This window comes from Puntigrus tetrazona, chromosome 15, assembly GCF_018831695.1.
Source record: "Puntigrus tetrazona isolate hp1 chromosome 15, ASM1883169v1, whole genome shotgun sequence".
NCBI classification, from domain to species: domain Eukaryota; kingdom Metazoa; phylum Chordata; class Actinopteri; order Cypriniformes; family Cyprinidae; genus Puntigrus; species Puntigrus tetrazona.
This window is the reverse complement of record NC_056713.1, coordinates 11726229-11743058: the sequence shown is the minus strand read 5'-3', so window position 1 is coordinate 11743058 and position 16830 is coordinate 11726229. Positions and strand designations below refer to the sequence as shown.

Here is a 16830-nt window from a genome sequence, read left to right as displayed (position 1 = left end):
CAAATGCTAGTTTAGACAGACCGTGTGAAATATAAACTATTAAATGTTTTCGTGTAGGGCCTTCATTGCACTGTCAATTGCATTGCATTGCATGGCAATGTAATTCTTTAGGACACAACCGTAGTGCGTTAACGTCACGCGAGGTACGCGCGCTGCACACTTCCGATTGGACCGTTCTATCTTGGCGCGTCGCGCTGACCGCTCGAGCTCAGTGTTTGATTGGTCGACCGGAAGCCGACGTCGAGACTCCGTCCAACCCCGCGAGACGCGTCGCTCGTACAGCGAAGATGTTCTGTACTGCGCTCCAGAGCTCCTGCCACGGAAACCAGGTGAGCGGATACCTTTCGTATCGACATATACCTGTCGTTATGTTTGTGAGCCTCGCTTTGTCACTACAGAATTTATACACGGGCCTCAAAGGTTGGCTAATGAAATACCTGTTAACTATATTCAAGGTTGTCACTGTTTTCGGTCGCGAGTAAACTAACGTTACACGAGAAGTGCAGTGTTGCGACTGACATAATTCATATAAAGATGTAGTTAGCTTCGCTGTGTTTATAAAACGCGATTACAGGTCGGTTTCGATTGTCGACTGTAATGTGAAGAAATTAGTTGTGACAGTAGTCGTGAGTTCGTGTATGTGTATCACTGATTTACGCGACGCGGAGGAATAATGAATTTAAGAGTAAAACAGAATAGAAAAAGAGCACATGAATCCCCAGACAGCAGAGATTTTATCACTGCAGACAGAGATACACCACATTATCTTGTTTTAAAAATTCAATTACGTCTAAAACGTCAACAGATTTACTCCTAAAGCTCCAAGGTGCTTCAATATATATATATATATATATATATATATATATATATATATATATATATATATATATATATATATATATATATATATACCAGTTTAATTTATTGCTATTTGTCCCGTTTATTAAAAAGTGCAATTTAAAGTTGATATGTAAACATAGTGCATTTCATTAAGTGCTGTTTGTTTACAAAGAACTTATTCAACCGAAGCCAGCCTAATGAAATTTGCAAAGAAGAGTCTTATTTGATTAATCAGAAGACCTTTGGACAAGAAACAGGATTCAGGATGCGACATTACAGCATCAAGTAATGCAGATCAAGCAGCATGTTAAATCCATTACTCATGTGCTCTTGATACATGGTTTGTGTTGTTTAATCGTGCCAAACACATTCGAGATCATTTGAGGATTTGCTCCAGACTCTCCTAAGAGAATATGTACAGTAATTCCATTCCTTATTAAGCTCCTCGCTAACGTGAAGCATTAACATTTCAATGCTATTTTATTGTTCGCCCGTTGTTTATATAATGTTATGCATTAGGCTGCTTTTGTCATTTCTTTGAGGCTAGTTTCTAACCAGGTGTAACCTAGAGTAAATAGTGTTTCAGTGAGCTGTTTTCAAATATTTGCAGAGCTAACACGACACGCCGGTGTCTTAAGCATTAAATATGGTCATATGATCACGTATGGCAATTTTTTTGTTAAACAAATTAAAGCATGTTGCTGTTTTTTGTGCTTGGAAATAAACCAGTCATTTTAATCGAACACATCAGAGCCGTTATCTGACACGACCTCTAAATGGGATCGGCGTCATGCAATTTGTGTTCGATGGAAAAGTTCATCTTTTGCTTTAAAAACCCTTCTCATGGTCAACCGACAGCACCGTCACATGTTTAGTCTAATCTCAGCGCTTTCTAAACAGGCTCTCACTCAGCTTCATTGTGCACTTATTTAGAATCACATTCGGTTCCAAATTACATCAAATTCAGTGTACAAATTGGGTTACATCTGTCCTTTCCATTAAATAAATGACCGAATGATACTCTAATTATGATCATTTTCATGGAAGAGCCCGCTCTGATGTGAATGAGACCAGTAAAGAATCTTGTGCTGATGGTGTGCTGATTGCAGGTGCTGTAATTGTGCGTGAAGAAATGAAGGTGATTCAGGAAGAACGACAGACTCGGTGAGTCTCGGTACTAGAGTCCCCAACTGTGAGAAGAACAGCGGTCATCATGATAGACCTGAGCCACCTGACCGAGGAGGAGCAGGAGATGATCATGACAGTTTTAAAGAGGGATACGGAGCTGAAGAAAGCGGAGGAGGAACGAATCAAGTACGATTTGCTTAACCAGCGTAACCATACTTTTATTCTGTACACAACGGCAGTAATATCAGAGGCAACTCAGAATCAATACCAGGCTTAGGTCGGGGAAGGCGGCAAACAATCAATGTTCAAGGAGACAAGATCACATGGGCGGAAACAAGATTTTGCAATGAGAGAGTCTGTGAGCTCAGCTTAAGCGGGGGCGGTAAAGGGTAACACCTGTGCAGGTGATTAGTCTCAGGTACGGGGTGTTCTGGGAAATGGAGTTCTGAAAGGTTTATGCTTGGGTGACGATTCATGACAATGACACTTAAAAAAAACAACTATTTAAAGTCGCATCTTAATTACTTGAGCTAAAAGGTGATTAAAAAACAATTTTCCTTTGTATGTTGCCATTCAGTTTAACATAATATACATTACACTTCAAAAGTTTGGGGTTAATAATTAATACTAAATTGATCAAAAGTGATGGTAAAGTGACACTTATAATGCCACAATTTATATGGCAATTTCTTTAAAAAAAAATCACTAGTATGTTTTCAAAAATACAACCATGATAATAAAGAAATTGTTTTCTGGACACCAGATCAGCATTTTACAATGATTTCTGAAGGATCACGTGACACTGAAGACTGGAGTAATGCTTGCTGAAAATTCAGATTTGCCATCACAGGATTAAATTTTATTTTCAAATAAATGCATATAAGAAATTTTATTTTAAATTGTAATAATATTTCACAATAATACAATTTTACTATGTTTCTGACCAAATGCTTTTTGGTAACACTTTATTTTTTTACGGTTTCACCTATTAGTTGCTTATTAGCATGCAAAGAACATTAGCCATTTATTAGTAGTAATTAAGCACATATTTATGTCTTATTCTACATGACCTTATGCTACGTCCCTAATCCTGCACAATACCTGAACTTTACCAAGTACCTGACTAACTATTAATAAGCATCCAATTTACCAAAGAATTTACTGAGGGAAAAGTCATAGTTAATAATTAACAAGTGTTACCGCTTTTTTATTGAGTATAAGAGACAAAGAAATTAAAATATCGATTCTTACAAACCACAAACTTTTATATATGCACATAAATGTAATTTTAGACATATATAATGAAATACAACATGGAAAAGCAGGGCATTAATCCAAAGACAAACACTGAGGGGTTCACCCACATGAACACCACTGCACTGGCAAACTTTTTGATCTCGTGTTTAATGCTTTGAATGGAGTCTGGTAGTCTACATGAAAGGAAGAATGCAGAATCTGGCCATGTCTGGGTGATTTCCCTGTGTTCAGCTTCAACCCTACTCAACCTTATAAAAGGATTAAGTCTACCCTTGTGGAATAATTGTCTTGGTCTTTTCACATGACCAACATAGTTTCCCCTCCTTCAAAACAAAGATGTGTTCCAATGGTTATTTCCAAACACATGATTTCAATCAAACCATTTTGAATTGCTGCAAATTGTTTTCAAATTGTAGCTATTTGTAGCATTTATCATTAACCACCTTTCATACAAGCCATAGTATAATTATTATTGAGCTGTTTTCCTTAAGGAGTCATTCAATAAAACGCCTTAGAATTAGTGTTTGAATTACATTCTTAACATTTATGAGAGATTTAGTATATGCAAAAGCAAACAGAGTTAGTGCTGAAGACAGTTTTGTGTGTAAGTCAATGAGGGAAGAGCTTTGGCCATAAGGAATGTTATTGATTTAAGAGGCTCTCATACAGGAGAGCCGTGTAACGTACTAAAGAAATTAAGTGCAGTGAGGTACCGACATTTGGAAAGCTCAGTATGGCCTTAGCACTAAAGACCTGCCTGACACATTTGTACATAAACAGAGAACAACATTTTGTGAGCAAACAACAGAGGATGTGATAAGTGCTGTGCATTCCGTCCTTGATGGTTTTTGAAGTAAACTAATTTGCTCCCTGTGGAATTCATGGTATTTATCCAAAGGACCTAGCTGAGGTGAGACTATATTAGGTTAGATGGGAACATGTTGCTGGGAACTGTTGACGATTGTGATTTTTCTCACCCAAACTGAACCTCTCATCTGATTCCCAGACAGCTGCAGAAAGCTGTCCCAGAGCAAGAAAAACGCAAATTTATGTCAGGAGAATGGTTCTACCAAGCAAAGTCACAGAGACACCAGGACACGATTCATGGCTCTGAAATCATCTTGGCATCGATGAAGCAAAGAAAACCCTCAGTTGTTGGTGAGAATAAAAAAAAGTGCATGCAACTCATGAAAATATTTTTATAGCAAGCATATTAAACATCAGTAAACATCTCACTTTCCCCCTGTATAGAGTATTTAACCAAGTCGTGGGGTGGCAGATCCAGAAGCTTCAGCCGAAAGGATAGTGATGGCATCATAACATCACCTAATGTAACACAAACTACTGAACCCTCAGATCACCTAAAAGAGAGGTAATGTTGATGTACAAAAGCTCTAATATCAGCATCCATGTTTGAGTGAAGTTGGCATTTTCCTACACAGTCCATCTCATCCAGTGTCTCTGTATTCATCAACTTATCCGGAACAACAGGAATAATAATTGTTCACGCTTGCCAGAACTCTTTGGTTTGCACTGTGTGTGCAACCTCCACCCCTCCCAGGCACTTTGTGTGCTTTACAGGTGTGGATGCCTTATGATTTCAAGATCTTTATGACTCGGCAAGGGTCAACAGAGGAGTTTGCACACTGTCCCTTTAAATTCTCTGCCTGTGAAGGTTTAATTGATCCTGGTCATTGCAGGATGTCTTGTAAAACTTGCAGAAAGTCCAAATCAGCTTGACTTGTTTTCTTTTGCTTATGTATGCAAGCATAATAATGCAAATGTTATTTTTTTTAAATTAGGGAAAATGGTGATACATTTGCACAAGTCCAGCAAGAAAAACTAAACATAGGCATGAGATCACCATCCAAGGTATGTGTTTATTAAACTATACAGCCATATCAGGGTCAACTGTCTTCATTACTGTATATCCTTGGGAAAACATTTAAATCATGTCATTTCATAAAAAGAATCAAAATTTGAAAACTTCTCTAGTCCAAATAAACCATACAAAATGTGGGAAAATTGCTCCTACTGAACTTTCATGATGGCTATCAAATGAACACATTAAAGAGGAAGTCTACTAAAAGTCTATTTTATGTAGTCACTAATTTATATTGTGAAATAATTGGATTGAAATATTAAAACGACTTGACATAACTGAGTATTTCTGTGCCATAGATACTCCTTTAGAGTTTAGAAATGTTTGGAAAGTTTTTTTTAGAGTTTGATGTTATAAAGAGTGGATTACCCTGTGTAGGTTCTTCTCCTTTATTTATTTTATAATTTATTTATAATATACAGCTTGCAGATGATCTGTACGAAAAAAACTTTGCTTGCTCATGACTCTTTAGCTCCACCTACGGCATGCCTCCAGGAACTTGATTGTATTTAGAGAGAAGCAGTACAGCTATATCCTTTTATAAATCCGATGAAACTCTTCTGTGATATGAAGGATGCAATACTACTCTATAGGTATTCAAGATTAACATGAGATTAGCAAAAACTGTCATTATGCCCACTTCAACGACACCCATTTATAATTAGCACCAGGTCAGTACGAGTTATTAACGAGGATAGCAACAATATAACTATCAGGCTTTGCAAAGAGGCTGTTATTAAAGGATGGGGCAGAGCAAACAGTATATAGTATACTGGACTCATCAGCAGACCTGCAGCTTGGGAGTAAACACAGCTGTTTCTTGTGTCACATGCAGGGTGTTATGAGTAGAAGTATAACAAATGAGTTATTTATTTATTTAAGTATAAGAGAGAGGGTGGAAAATTGTCATGAATTTGATCAAAAATGTGGTCTTCAGAAACACTGCAGCAAAAAAGGTAAATAATAAAATGACTTGACCCCTTTTGAGTCTAGGTCAATAATGAATGTATTTATTCATTGTAAACTTTGTCTCTTTACCTGGTTCCAGCCAAGGCACAACCCATTTAACAGTGTTCCAGTAGAGCTTGATTTTGAGGAAACTGATATCGGCTTTACGTCAGGACATGGACTCAGGAAATCATTAGACCGGAACTCTGGTTCACAAGGTTTATGTAGCAAGTTGTTTTATAATGTTCATTGCACTCAGAAATTTCTAGTTTTGTGTTCTCCCATGCTTACAAATCTCATATTTGCAGTAAAAAACCAGGAAGCAAGTCATGGTGAAGTTAACAGTGATGTCTATAACACCTCGCACAACAAACCTCCTGGTCAAAAGCCTGTGCCAAAGAAGAGGACCAAAATCAACAAACAGCATAGCTCTGTTTCAGACAGCACCAGCTCTGTGTCCAGCCAGGGTGCATCCACCACAGCAGGCTGTAGTATCAGGTCTCCACCAGCAAGAAGCATCCCTAAACATAGCTCCAATGAGCCCAATCTCAAGAGCCAGCTGCCCCAACCTGTAGTATCCCTAAGCTCTGTACACAAAAACAGCAGTCAAGAAAAGGACCTTGAAGGATCTAGATTTTCTCTGGGTAGCACAGAAGAACCAGGTAGCAAAACCGAAAACAAAGAGCAATTTAGCTCTCCTTCACCACTGAAGTTGCCAAAGTCACGCTTGCCAGTTAGAGCTCCATCGCAACTGATAAACCCTCCACAAGGTTTACAAGAAAAGCCAAAAATAAAACCACGTCTAAGTCTGAACTCTATCACAAGAGCAGATGATGGTAAAAAAGTTGAAGAACTCGTAAAGCAAAGAAGAGAAACAAATAGTTGCCTTCCTCAGACATCAAGTTTGGAATTAGAGGGCCAAAATATTGCTGGTGAGAATGCAATGTTCACATTGACTGACAGCTCTGAAAAGCCACTGGATGAGATTACTGCCCCTCAAGCTACAATGCAGAAATCTGGTACTGTGGAAAATCATATGAGTCTGTATCCAAAATCCAAAATGACAGGAACTGAAGAAAATATAAAGAAAACTGCTGTTGGTATGATCCACAATTTTTAGAAATGTTCAAGATTTGTTAAAGGAGAAATTCACCCCAAAATGAGAATTATGTTATTTACCTATCCTTATGTCATTTCAAACCTGTACGACTGACTGACTTATGCCAAACACAAAGGAGATAATTAAACAATTAGCCAGTTAAATATGGGGGGAATTGACAAATAATGGCAGTACACCAGTTCTCACTTTAGTGCCAAAAACTCCCAAGTGTGTCAGCAAAATACACATTTAGCTTACCAATCTTTCCCAAGTTCTCCAATGGGTTTTGTTACAAAAACAACCTAATATTCAAGAAATTGAACACTTATTCAGCTCTTTACACTCTAGTCCACTAGGTGATGGAAATGTTCACCCTTCTTCTGCTTCAACACACCAACTTACGAGGTACTGCCACCTATATTGAAAGTTCACACAATTGGATATTTATTACATTTTCTCCTTTGTGGATCCACAAGAACAAGAGTCATATGGGTTTGGAATGACATTCAGGTTAGTAAATGATTGACTTTTGCATTTGGGTGAAATGATCTTTAAATTTAAATTGACTTAAATTATTGCTTATGATAGTGTTGTCTAGATTCTGCTATGGCAATTCAATGCTATACTCTTTGTCTTACAGATCAACAATTTCCCAGATCCCTCAACATAACAGATACATTCAGCAAGACAGATGTCTCTACTGACTGCAAGACTGACAGCAGCCCCGTTATCTTTACTACAAAAAGAAAGACTAATAGCCCCAAACAAGATGTCAAAATGGAAGTCATGCCAGATGAACATATTCCCACACCTACCGATGAACAAGGAGATTCCATTGCCAAAGTTCTTGAGTGGTTTAGCAGAAGCTCAGACAGCAGTGATAGGCTTGATGCAGAGAGCATTGCCCAAGACATGGAGGACGACACCAAGATTGATGACATAGACTTTGATAATGACATAGATCAGAGAACCAAACCAAGAGATAATGTGTACTTAATCATACCACGCAAAACTGAAGAGGTTCCATCAGAAGTCAGTACAATATTTCTACAACAGACAAACTGGGGAAATGAACAGAGTGTTGATGAGCCTTCCCCGATTTCTTCAAAAGAACAGAGAAGATATGAATCTACTTCTTTTAAGGAGCCTCTCATTAAGAAACCTTTTATTGACTTTGCTCATACTGCAAACAATGTGCCTCCAGAGATCTCAGAGGAAAATATTTCTGTAGGTGGGAAAGTTAGTCAAAATGAGAACAGAATCAAGAGAGAGGAAGAGAGTAAAGTCAAACTTGAAAACATTGACATCAAACAGACTCAAAATCAACCAAAAGAAATAACAGGTGCTGAAGAAAACCACCAACCAAAGATTGCCAATTTAAGATCATTCTGGGAGAAAGAAAACATTGGTCCAAAGATTTTGATTGGCAAATCTAGTGTACCTGCTAAAAATGAACACTTCATTCTTAGCGATATTAGCAGAATGCCAACTGAAGGTGTAGAGGAACAGCAGAGAAATGAGCAGAGCTTGAAAGTAACATCTCCAGGACATCAGAAACAAGTGAGAATTGAAGAAGATGTAGATCTTGAGCATGTTGGAAGTGGTAACACGACCTATAAACCTCAAGTACCCATTTTTACAGATGAATCAAACCCGCCACTGATGTATGCCAAGACTAACCAAATACATGCAAGCTCTCCCCTAGAGAAAGATTTTACACATTTAAAATCACCTTCACCATCCCTTGAAAGTGGATCCTTGCTAGCAGGTCAAAATAGTGATAGCAGAGGCACCATCAGCATCAACAGCAGTGATGCAGATCACACTCCTCCAAAAGAATTGGAGGCAAAATCAAGACCAGCACCAAGGACAAACCAAGCACCTTTTGTTAAGCAGAATTCCCAGCAAGAGAACATGGCAGAGAGGATCAAGCAACTCAAGTCCTTCTGGGAGAAAGAATCTAGAACATCAGCAGCTCAAAACAGATCGACTACTACTGCTCGACTGAACCAAAGATTTACAAAATCTGAGTTTGATCTCAGAACAATAGGTACTGAGTATTATGACTATGATGATGATGAGGACAGTTCTGCCAGAGGTAGGCTGTCTCCAAATTTGTCGGTGCATCCACTACGGAAGGATAAGCCAGTTGTGATGGATGGTATGAGCACTTCACAGTTTAAGAACCTCCGTGACTTCTGGGGAGGATCACCTACAAAACCTGGACAAAGGTCACCAGTTTTTGAAAGTGGAAATCAGAGATCCTTAAGTCCACAAAGCCAAAATGAACGAGCCAATGCCAAAGACTTTGTAAATGAAAGCCAGAATAGCAAAACATCCTCACCAGCCAAAACCAGAGTATTCCAGTCTCCATTAAAGAAGAGGATTATGTCAAGACAAGAATCTGGATCGAAAACTGAAACTCTTCAGCAACAGAAAGGCTCTCAGACCTCTTCAGAAGCCGCAATGGTACCTAAACCTCAGGTTGGTCAAGAGTCACAACCTAAACATGGTAGAAGAAATAGCAAAGGCAGTCTAAACGGAAAAGCAAATTCCATGCGGCGTGCCGCCAGCATGTTTTCTGTGAACACTGCTGTTGAGGAGCAAAGCCAGGACTTAAATCTCCAGTCCAAGAAGCCCCAGGGTACCAATCTGCAACAGGTTAAAAAAAACCCAGAAACTAGCATCACACAGTCCAGAAAAACACAGGAAGCTAGCTATACCCTGCCAAAAACATCCCCAGAAATCCGAGACAGAAACACTCATAGAAGACCGTCGCGTACCTCAGAAGATTCTGACTCTCAGCCTCTTGCTAGATCCTTCATCCCACGGGACTACCAGCATTACCTTGGCATCACAGAGGACAAAACTATGTACACTCCACCTCCAGTTACAGAGCAGGTTGACGATTTTATGTGCACTTCATTTACGTCATCTCCAGAGACACACCGCAGCTGTAAGTGTACCCCTGTGAAAACCAGCACTCCAGTACAGGGTTCCCCCGACCTTCAAACCAGGAGAGGGAGCCTGGGATGCTACTCAACCTCACAAACTGATGGAAATGCCACTAAGGGGAATATAAACCGTGAGCTCAAAGCTTTCTCTCTTACTACTCTCTACAGGTTCCACAGTCCAGAGATGCCCTTTGCATGTAATTGGAATTCAATATTAGTGTCTGTCAAATGCATGAATATTAATTTATGGGAATTTCATGCATTTTACTTTTACAGTTGGTAGATGCTTTTATCCAAAGTTACTTTGCTTTGCATTGAAACTATACATCTTGTAAATACATGCTTCCTATGGGAACTGAACCCATGGCCTTGGTGTAGTTATCAGTATGGTCTATTATTTGAGCTACAGAAACACTTAAGATTTGCAGCTTCATCAACTGCCAGGTGTGAATCATAAATCTGATTATTCAGAAAATAATGCGCTCTTCTAAATTTAATACTTGGGTTTAGTGATTTAGAAAAGGTTTTTAACCCTAAGTATAAGCATGAAATGTGTGTGCAGTAATGAGAGAGTTATTAACGCAACTTAAAAAGGACTAAATGGCCATTTAGGTATATATAATTAATTCTGCATTGTATTAGAATTTCTCACAGCTTCTCTTTCAAGTGTCAAATAGTAAGTGCTCACATTACACAAGAATGGGCAACAAAACACCAGCAACATTCCTTTTCCTTCTTGAATTAATTCTTTATACCACTGTGGGATCAAACTTACACTGTTAAATCTTACAGGTGAAAATGAAAGTGCTATTCAGAAAGCTTTGAGACGAGCTTCAACTAGACCAGTGTACCATAAAAGCATGGAAGACATCAGCGCTCCTCCTAGTAAGCGTCAGTCCTCTCTATCATGTCCAACATTTTTTTTTTAACTGTATCCGACTATAATTTATATACCGTTTATTATTAGTTTTTCAGCTAAAAGTTTCCGTATTTAGCTCTTCCTTTCAGAGTTTATTATCACGCAGTAGCAGCACAATACATCTTCCAGGGAACACCTTATTGTTTGGCTCTAAATGGAAAGTACAGGCGACAACAAAATCTGTTCTACTTTTTTCCTGTCTTTTATCGTTGTGATCTTTTCCCAAAGGACAAGACCAAAAACAAACGAATGACTACATGCAGAGCAACTATGATGGCAAGTTTCGCGTCTAACTTCTTGATACGTTTTATATGCACTAATTGTGTTGTCTTTGTATGATATTGGCATTTGCTCTGAATCTCCTTCCTGATGTCTTTTTTAAAGACTCTAGCACACTTGTCCAGACTTCCTTTGCCACATCAGACCCAGTGCACCTGAAGCAACTCAGCAAATCAGTGCCCTCATTCCTGCAAAAAGAAGTCGGTTCATTTTTTCCTTGTTTATCTAAGATGAAAGGTCAGGTCACAAAAAAAATGTTGTGGTGCTCAAAGTGTCCTGTCTTTTTAGAGTGACGAAGGAGAGAGTGACTCCGAGAGCAGTTCCCGGAGTGGTGTGCCGCAGTGGAATAACAGACAATTCACCGACCTCAGCAACTACTCTGGATCCACCTCCCTGTCTTCTGTATGTTCCTACATGCCTATAATATAGTATATACTCTATACACTTAAGCAAACAGATCCTTGTCAATTATCCCACTTGCCCCACTAATCATCATGAAGCACCATTTAAGAAATAGTTCTCCAAAAAATGAAACTTCAACGTTTATCTGCTCACCCACAGGGCATCCAAGATGTAGGTGACTGTATCTTCAGTAGAACACAAAGAGAGATTTTTAACTCAAATCATTGCAGTCTGTCAGTCAAACAATGGCAGCAAACATTCTGAATCTTTGAGAGTCAAAAAACATACACAGACGCAACCGTGTGACGATACATTGAAGGTCCTAACCACTTAAGCACGTTGGTGTACCGGGAATTATTCAATATTGTATTTCCATCATCCTCAGGTTAGCGGCAGCGTTGTGAGTGTGTACAATAGCGACTACAGCAGTGTTGACGTCCAAGGAAGCATCCAGTTTTCAATAAACTACGTGCACAAGTTGAGGGAGTTCCACATCTTTGTTGTTCAGTGCCAGAACCTGGCAGCAGTGGACACCAAGAGGAATCGTTCTGACCCGTAAGATTGCAATCTCAGTACCACCCGCCCTCTCTCCTTGAGACAGAAAATATTTCTCCACGGTGAATTTGATTCTTGTTTAGGTATGTTAAGAGTTACCTCATTCCTGACCCTGCCAATTTGGGAAAAAGAAAAACTGCGGTGAAGAAGAAAACACTGAATCCTACATACAATGAGATTCTTAGGGTAAGAGCATGACTGATAAACTAAGTCCGGGTCAGTTGTCCCATTTTTATGCATTTAAAATATTATGCATTTAGTAACCACAATATTTGTAATCATTTGTACTGTATATGCAAATCACATTTGACGTAATGTGACGTAACTATTCATACCCAGATGAAATGTCTATAATAGGCTGCTTTAATGATTGTGTCCATTGTGACAGCATGTCTATTGGGTGTATTCAATTTACCGTCATTTCATACAGGCTATAATGGGGGAAATGCAGGCCCCAGCCTCTCCTATATGCATTATACCAAATGTCTAATAATCTTTTTTTATTTTATTATTTGATGCTTATAGTACAGAGTTCGAATGGAGTACCTGATGTCCCAGATTCTGAACCTTTCAGCATGGCACAATGACACATTCGGTCGTAACAGCTTCCTGGGTGAGATAGAGCTCGACCTGTCCTCTTGGGATTTTAATGACACAGAGTGGAAGCTTTTACCTCTTAAACCGAGGGTATAGTATGAATTTGTTGATCATTTCTCTTACACAGCACTTATACACAATATACAGCATTTTCGAAGTTAAAATTATTCATACAAAAATACATGATCTCTTATTCTAATGTCCCCTAGACGTCATTATATGCCAACCAATATGTTTTTTATTTATTTATTTTTTACTAGACCAGGCTTTCAAATTATTTTTAAAAAAACAAAAACATCCACCATGTTGCATATTAAAATAAATAAATCTAAAATCCGCTGATATCCACTGACTTGATGGATTCAGACTGAAGCAAAAAAAAGATAATAAAAAAAAAAAGCTTTTGCCATTTGTACACTAAAAATGTACTAACTTCTCCTGATTGTAAATTGCAACTAAATCTGGAGTTTGCTGTTTATGTACTACTAGTGCCATCTAGTGGAAAACAAAAGTAAAGCATGTTTTCAACAACTTTTGCAGACACCCCTTTTGCAAATCACTTCTGACTCAATTTTGACAGTTGAAAATCTTATTACAACCTGAAAGCAATCAATAATTAAAGCGGTCTAAATAAGAAGACTTAACCAGTATAACAAGAAACTAGATTTTTAATTGACTGAATTACAAATTAAAAGGGTGACACGAACACTATTTTTTCAATAACATAACTTTTTGGTTTTTCATCGTTTCTTTTTCCAGACTTGTGGAAAGAAAACAAAAAGACAATGCTAAGCGTTTCTTTTATAACACCATTACTTTATTTAAAGGCAGTTTTTTTCAAAATGAGTTTTTCCTCCTACACGGATCCATAAATCTGACACACACCAACTTTACATTTTTATTCCTACCTAAATCCTGAAGGTGATACATTTATATATGATTTCATGTTTCAGTGTTTTTGTACTAGAAATCTATGCACATTACCACATAGTTCATTAAATAGTCTAATGGCTCATAAAACATCAGCCGGTTAAGTAAGGCAATGACTTTTTTTTTTTACTTTATTCACCTGCGGTGTCTTTCCCGCTTCGTTCCAGAATCTCTTCACTCAGACCCCAAACAGCCTCCAGCCGTCTGACTTGAGAGGACAGATGAGACTGGCCATACGTTTCTTGCCTCAGATTTCCCACTGTAAGTCCTCCTGTTCACAATAAAAAAATTTTTCAAAGTTTCAAAGTAAAGATTACTGGAGTGTTTTTTTCTGTGTGAAAATGTTTCCTACGCAAAAACCTTTTGATTGCACAGCTGAACTGATATCAAGACAGCACAATATGTAAGAGAAAAAGTCAACTATCAAAGTTTTGTCAATTGATCTGTGCTAATGTTTTGGGTTTTTGTACAGCAAAGAATATTCCTGGCTCTGGTGAGGTGCATATCTGGGTAAAAGACTGCAAGAATCTCCCTCTCATCAGAAGTCCAACCATTGACCCATATGTAAAATGGTAATAATAATAATAATAATAATAAAACAATTCTATTATATTTCTTGAAAACATCTTTAGTGTCCTACTCGATAATGGTCTGTTTAATTCCTCTCACAGCTTTGTACTTCCTGACACCAGCAAAAAGAGCCGTCAGAAGACTCGGGTGCTGAAGAGAACAGTCAACCCCGTCTTTAACCACACTATGGTTTATGATGGCTTCAGGGCAGAGGACCTGAAAGAGGCTTGTGTGGAGCTTACTGTTTGGGACCGTGACCGACTAGCCAATCACCTGCTAGGAGGCTTGAGGCTCGGCATGGGCACAGGTGCAGTCCAGTGTTGGGTGTTTATGGGCTCAGGAGTCTAAAACATTAACATGCATATATACATACACACATACATATACATACATACATACATACATACATATATATATACACACACACACATATTAACAATAATTATGTGTGCAGGAAAGAGTTACGGAGTACAGGTGGACTGGATGGACTCTACGGCAGAGGAAGTGACTTTATGGAAGAGAATGATGGACTCTCCCAACGAATGGGTGGAGGGCATGTTACCACTGAGGATGATAACAGCAGCCAAAAACACATGGAAATGAGATTATAGGGACATTTATCAAATCACATCTTTCAAAAAAAATATTTGTCTATATATAATATAGTGCATTTGTTGATTTTAAGTATGATAGATAGGCGTTTTGGCCCCCATTATACCTTGCAATTAACATCTTCTATTATAAGTATATAGGTTTTCTCTAGCTGGATTTATTTATTGCCTTCGCTTCTGTGTTCAATAGAATTGAAAAGAGATCAGATCAGACTTATTCAGCCAATAACATAATATCTGAGATCATTAACCAGTTTCAAAACGCTTTCCATAAAAGTTAGTTAATCAAGGTCCGAAAGTGGATGTTCAGGTGATTCCTTTCTAATGTAATCTATTTGTGAAAGGTTACACATTTATATAGCAGATGAGAATAGCATGTTTGTTAAATCAGTGCTGAAGAAGTTTAAGGATACTATTTAAGGGCAAAAAGCTAAAATCCAAAGCCTTGACCAGACGCAAAAAAACGATTCAAGCAGGAACGGAGGGAAACAGAATGCATGTATTGTAATAAACTGTGTGGGGGAACAGATTTGTTGCCAAAAATGTGCAAAGTGGGTGACTGCTTTATTTGTCAAGCTCGCCTGTACTAACACCACATCTCAAAGACATACTGTACTACAAGCAAAATAATGCAGGATACACCTAATAAACATGCCAAAAAAATGAATAAACAATGTTTGTCCACCACTCAAATTTTTTTTATCTTGTTATGTCAAACGTATCCGTATGATGACAAATTTTACCCTGGTATGAGCATATACTGCACTATATGATGCACGGAATACACAAATTAATATCTGGCCCCCCAAAAAAAAGCTATTTAAAAATCAGCTAAATTCTGGATACAACTGTTTTCAAGCTAACGGCAGTGCTGTATTAGACTTTGTATTACATGGCAATGAGTACAAATACAATGCACCACTGTTGAGCCAAGGCTCTGAGAGGAGGAGGTGAGACTGAAGACAGGAGCAGGGCTGTCTGAACATGTGTACACTGTACAGCTGGCACACACTCTCTCCTGTCTCAGAGGACTAAATAAACAGCATCAGGTTCCACACACTCTTTCAGAAAATAACAAAGAACATGTACTCCTTTGGGAGGAAAAGTTTGCTGCATTGGGGGATCTATACGTTTGCCCTTTTGACCCGCATTCTCAAATACTATCACAATATACAGTATATTGTAAAAATAATGTACTGCAAAATGTATATGATATTCACTTGGAATTGGAAATGGAATTTTAAAATATATAATAATGTTCACTCATATAGTACGTACCGATTACAATCCCCAGTTTCATAATATTTGGATGCCTGTACACACACAGCTGTCACCAATCACAGGCTCACCTGAAGGACATCACACACACACACACACACACACACACACACACACACACACACACACACACACACACACACACACACACACACACACACACACACACACACACACACACACACTTCTAACCTCCGTACGATGCGGTGTATCGCTCTCCTGGTAGTAGTTACAGTACAGTCTCCCAGTGATCCTCAAATCTGGACCTCGAGATCCATTTTCCTGCAGAGTTTTGCTTTAACCCTAATTAAACACACCTGAGCATGCTAATCAGTGTCTTCAGGATCATTAGCAAATCACAGATAGGCGAGTTTTATCAGGGTTGGAGATAAACTCCAGGGACCTCCAGGGTAAGATTTGAGGAACCCTGGTCTAGCCTGTGCTACTCTAGTCTTGTTTTGTATCCCGTTTGTTGTTTTCCTACCGTGTCTGGATTAACCCTTTTGTCTGCTGTTTTGGACCCTGTATGTACCTCGATTGGATCTCAGATCTGATCTTGTATCTGGATTTACCCTTTAGTC

General features: G+C 38.5%; 1 protein-coding gene across 3 annotated transcripts; it reads left to right on the top strand.

Moving 5' to 3' along the window:
• Positions 1–252: 252 nt before the first annotated feature.
• On the top strand, positions 253–15679 carry sytl2b (synaptotagmin-like 2b). 3 transcript variants are annotated; one of them, XM_043259701.1, is made up of 19 exons: positions 253–329; positions 1950–2154; positions 4232–4383; positions 4477–4597; positions 5028–5097; positions 6156–6273; positions 6364–7155; positions 7795–10239; positions 10901–10993; positions 11256–11303; positions 11412–11506; positions 11595–11708; positions 12094–12263; positions 12347–12449; positions 12789–12950; positions 13958–14051; positions 14263–14362; positions 14462–14667; positions 14815–15678. In XM_043259701.1, exons 2-19 carry the CDS (start codon positions 2054–2056, stop codon positions 14961–14963), a joined length of 5133 nt encoding a protein of 1710 aa, XP_043115636.1. In that variant the 5' UTR covers positions 253–329; positions 1950–2053; the 3' UTR covers positions 14964–15678. The 3 variants fall into 3 exon arrangements, with proteins under 3 accessions (XP_043115636.1, XP_043115637.1, XP_043115638.1); XM_043259702.1 differs by lacking the exon at positions 253–329 and having other exon boundaries at positions 2026–2154; positions 4236–4383; positions 14815–15679; XM_043259703.1 differs by lacking the exons at positions 253–329; positions 1950–2154; positions 4232–4383; ... (2 more) ...; positions 6156–6273; positions 6364–7155 and adding an exon at positions 7168–7664 and having other exon boundaries at positions 14815–15677.
• Positions 15680–16830: the final 1151 nt, after the last annotated feature.

Excerpts from the sequence above, each read along its gene's own strand:
- sytl2b (XM_043259701.1), top strand. The coding sequence starts at position 2,054 with ATGATAGACCTGAGCCACCTGACCGAGGAGGAGCAGGAGATGATCATG. Across the intron at positions 10,240-10,900 it reads CACTAAGGGGAATATAAACC|GTGAAAATGAAAGTGCTATT; the intron begins GTGAGCTCAAAG and ends TAAATCTTACAG. Across the intron at positions 11,304-11,411 it reads CATGCAGAGCAACTATGATG|ACTCTAGCACACTTGTCCAG; the intron begins GCAAGTTTCGCG and ends TCTTTTTTAAAG.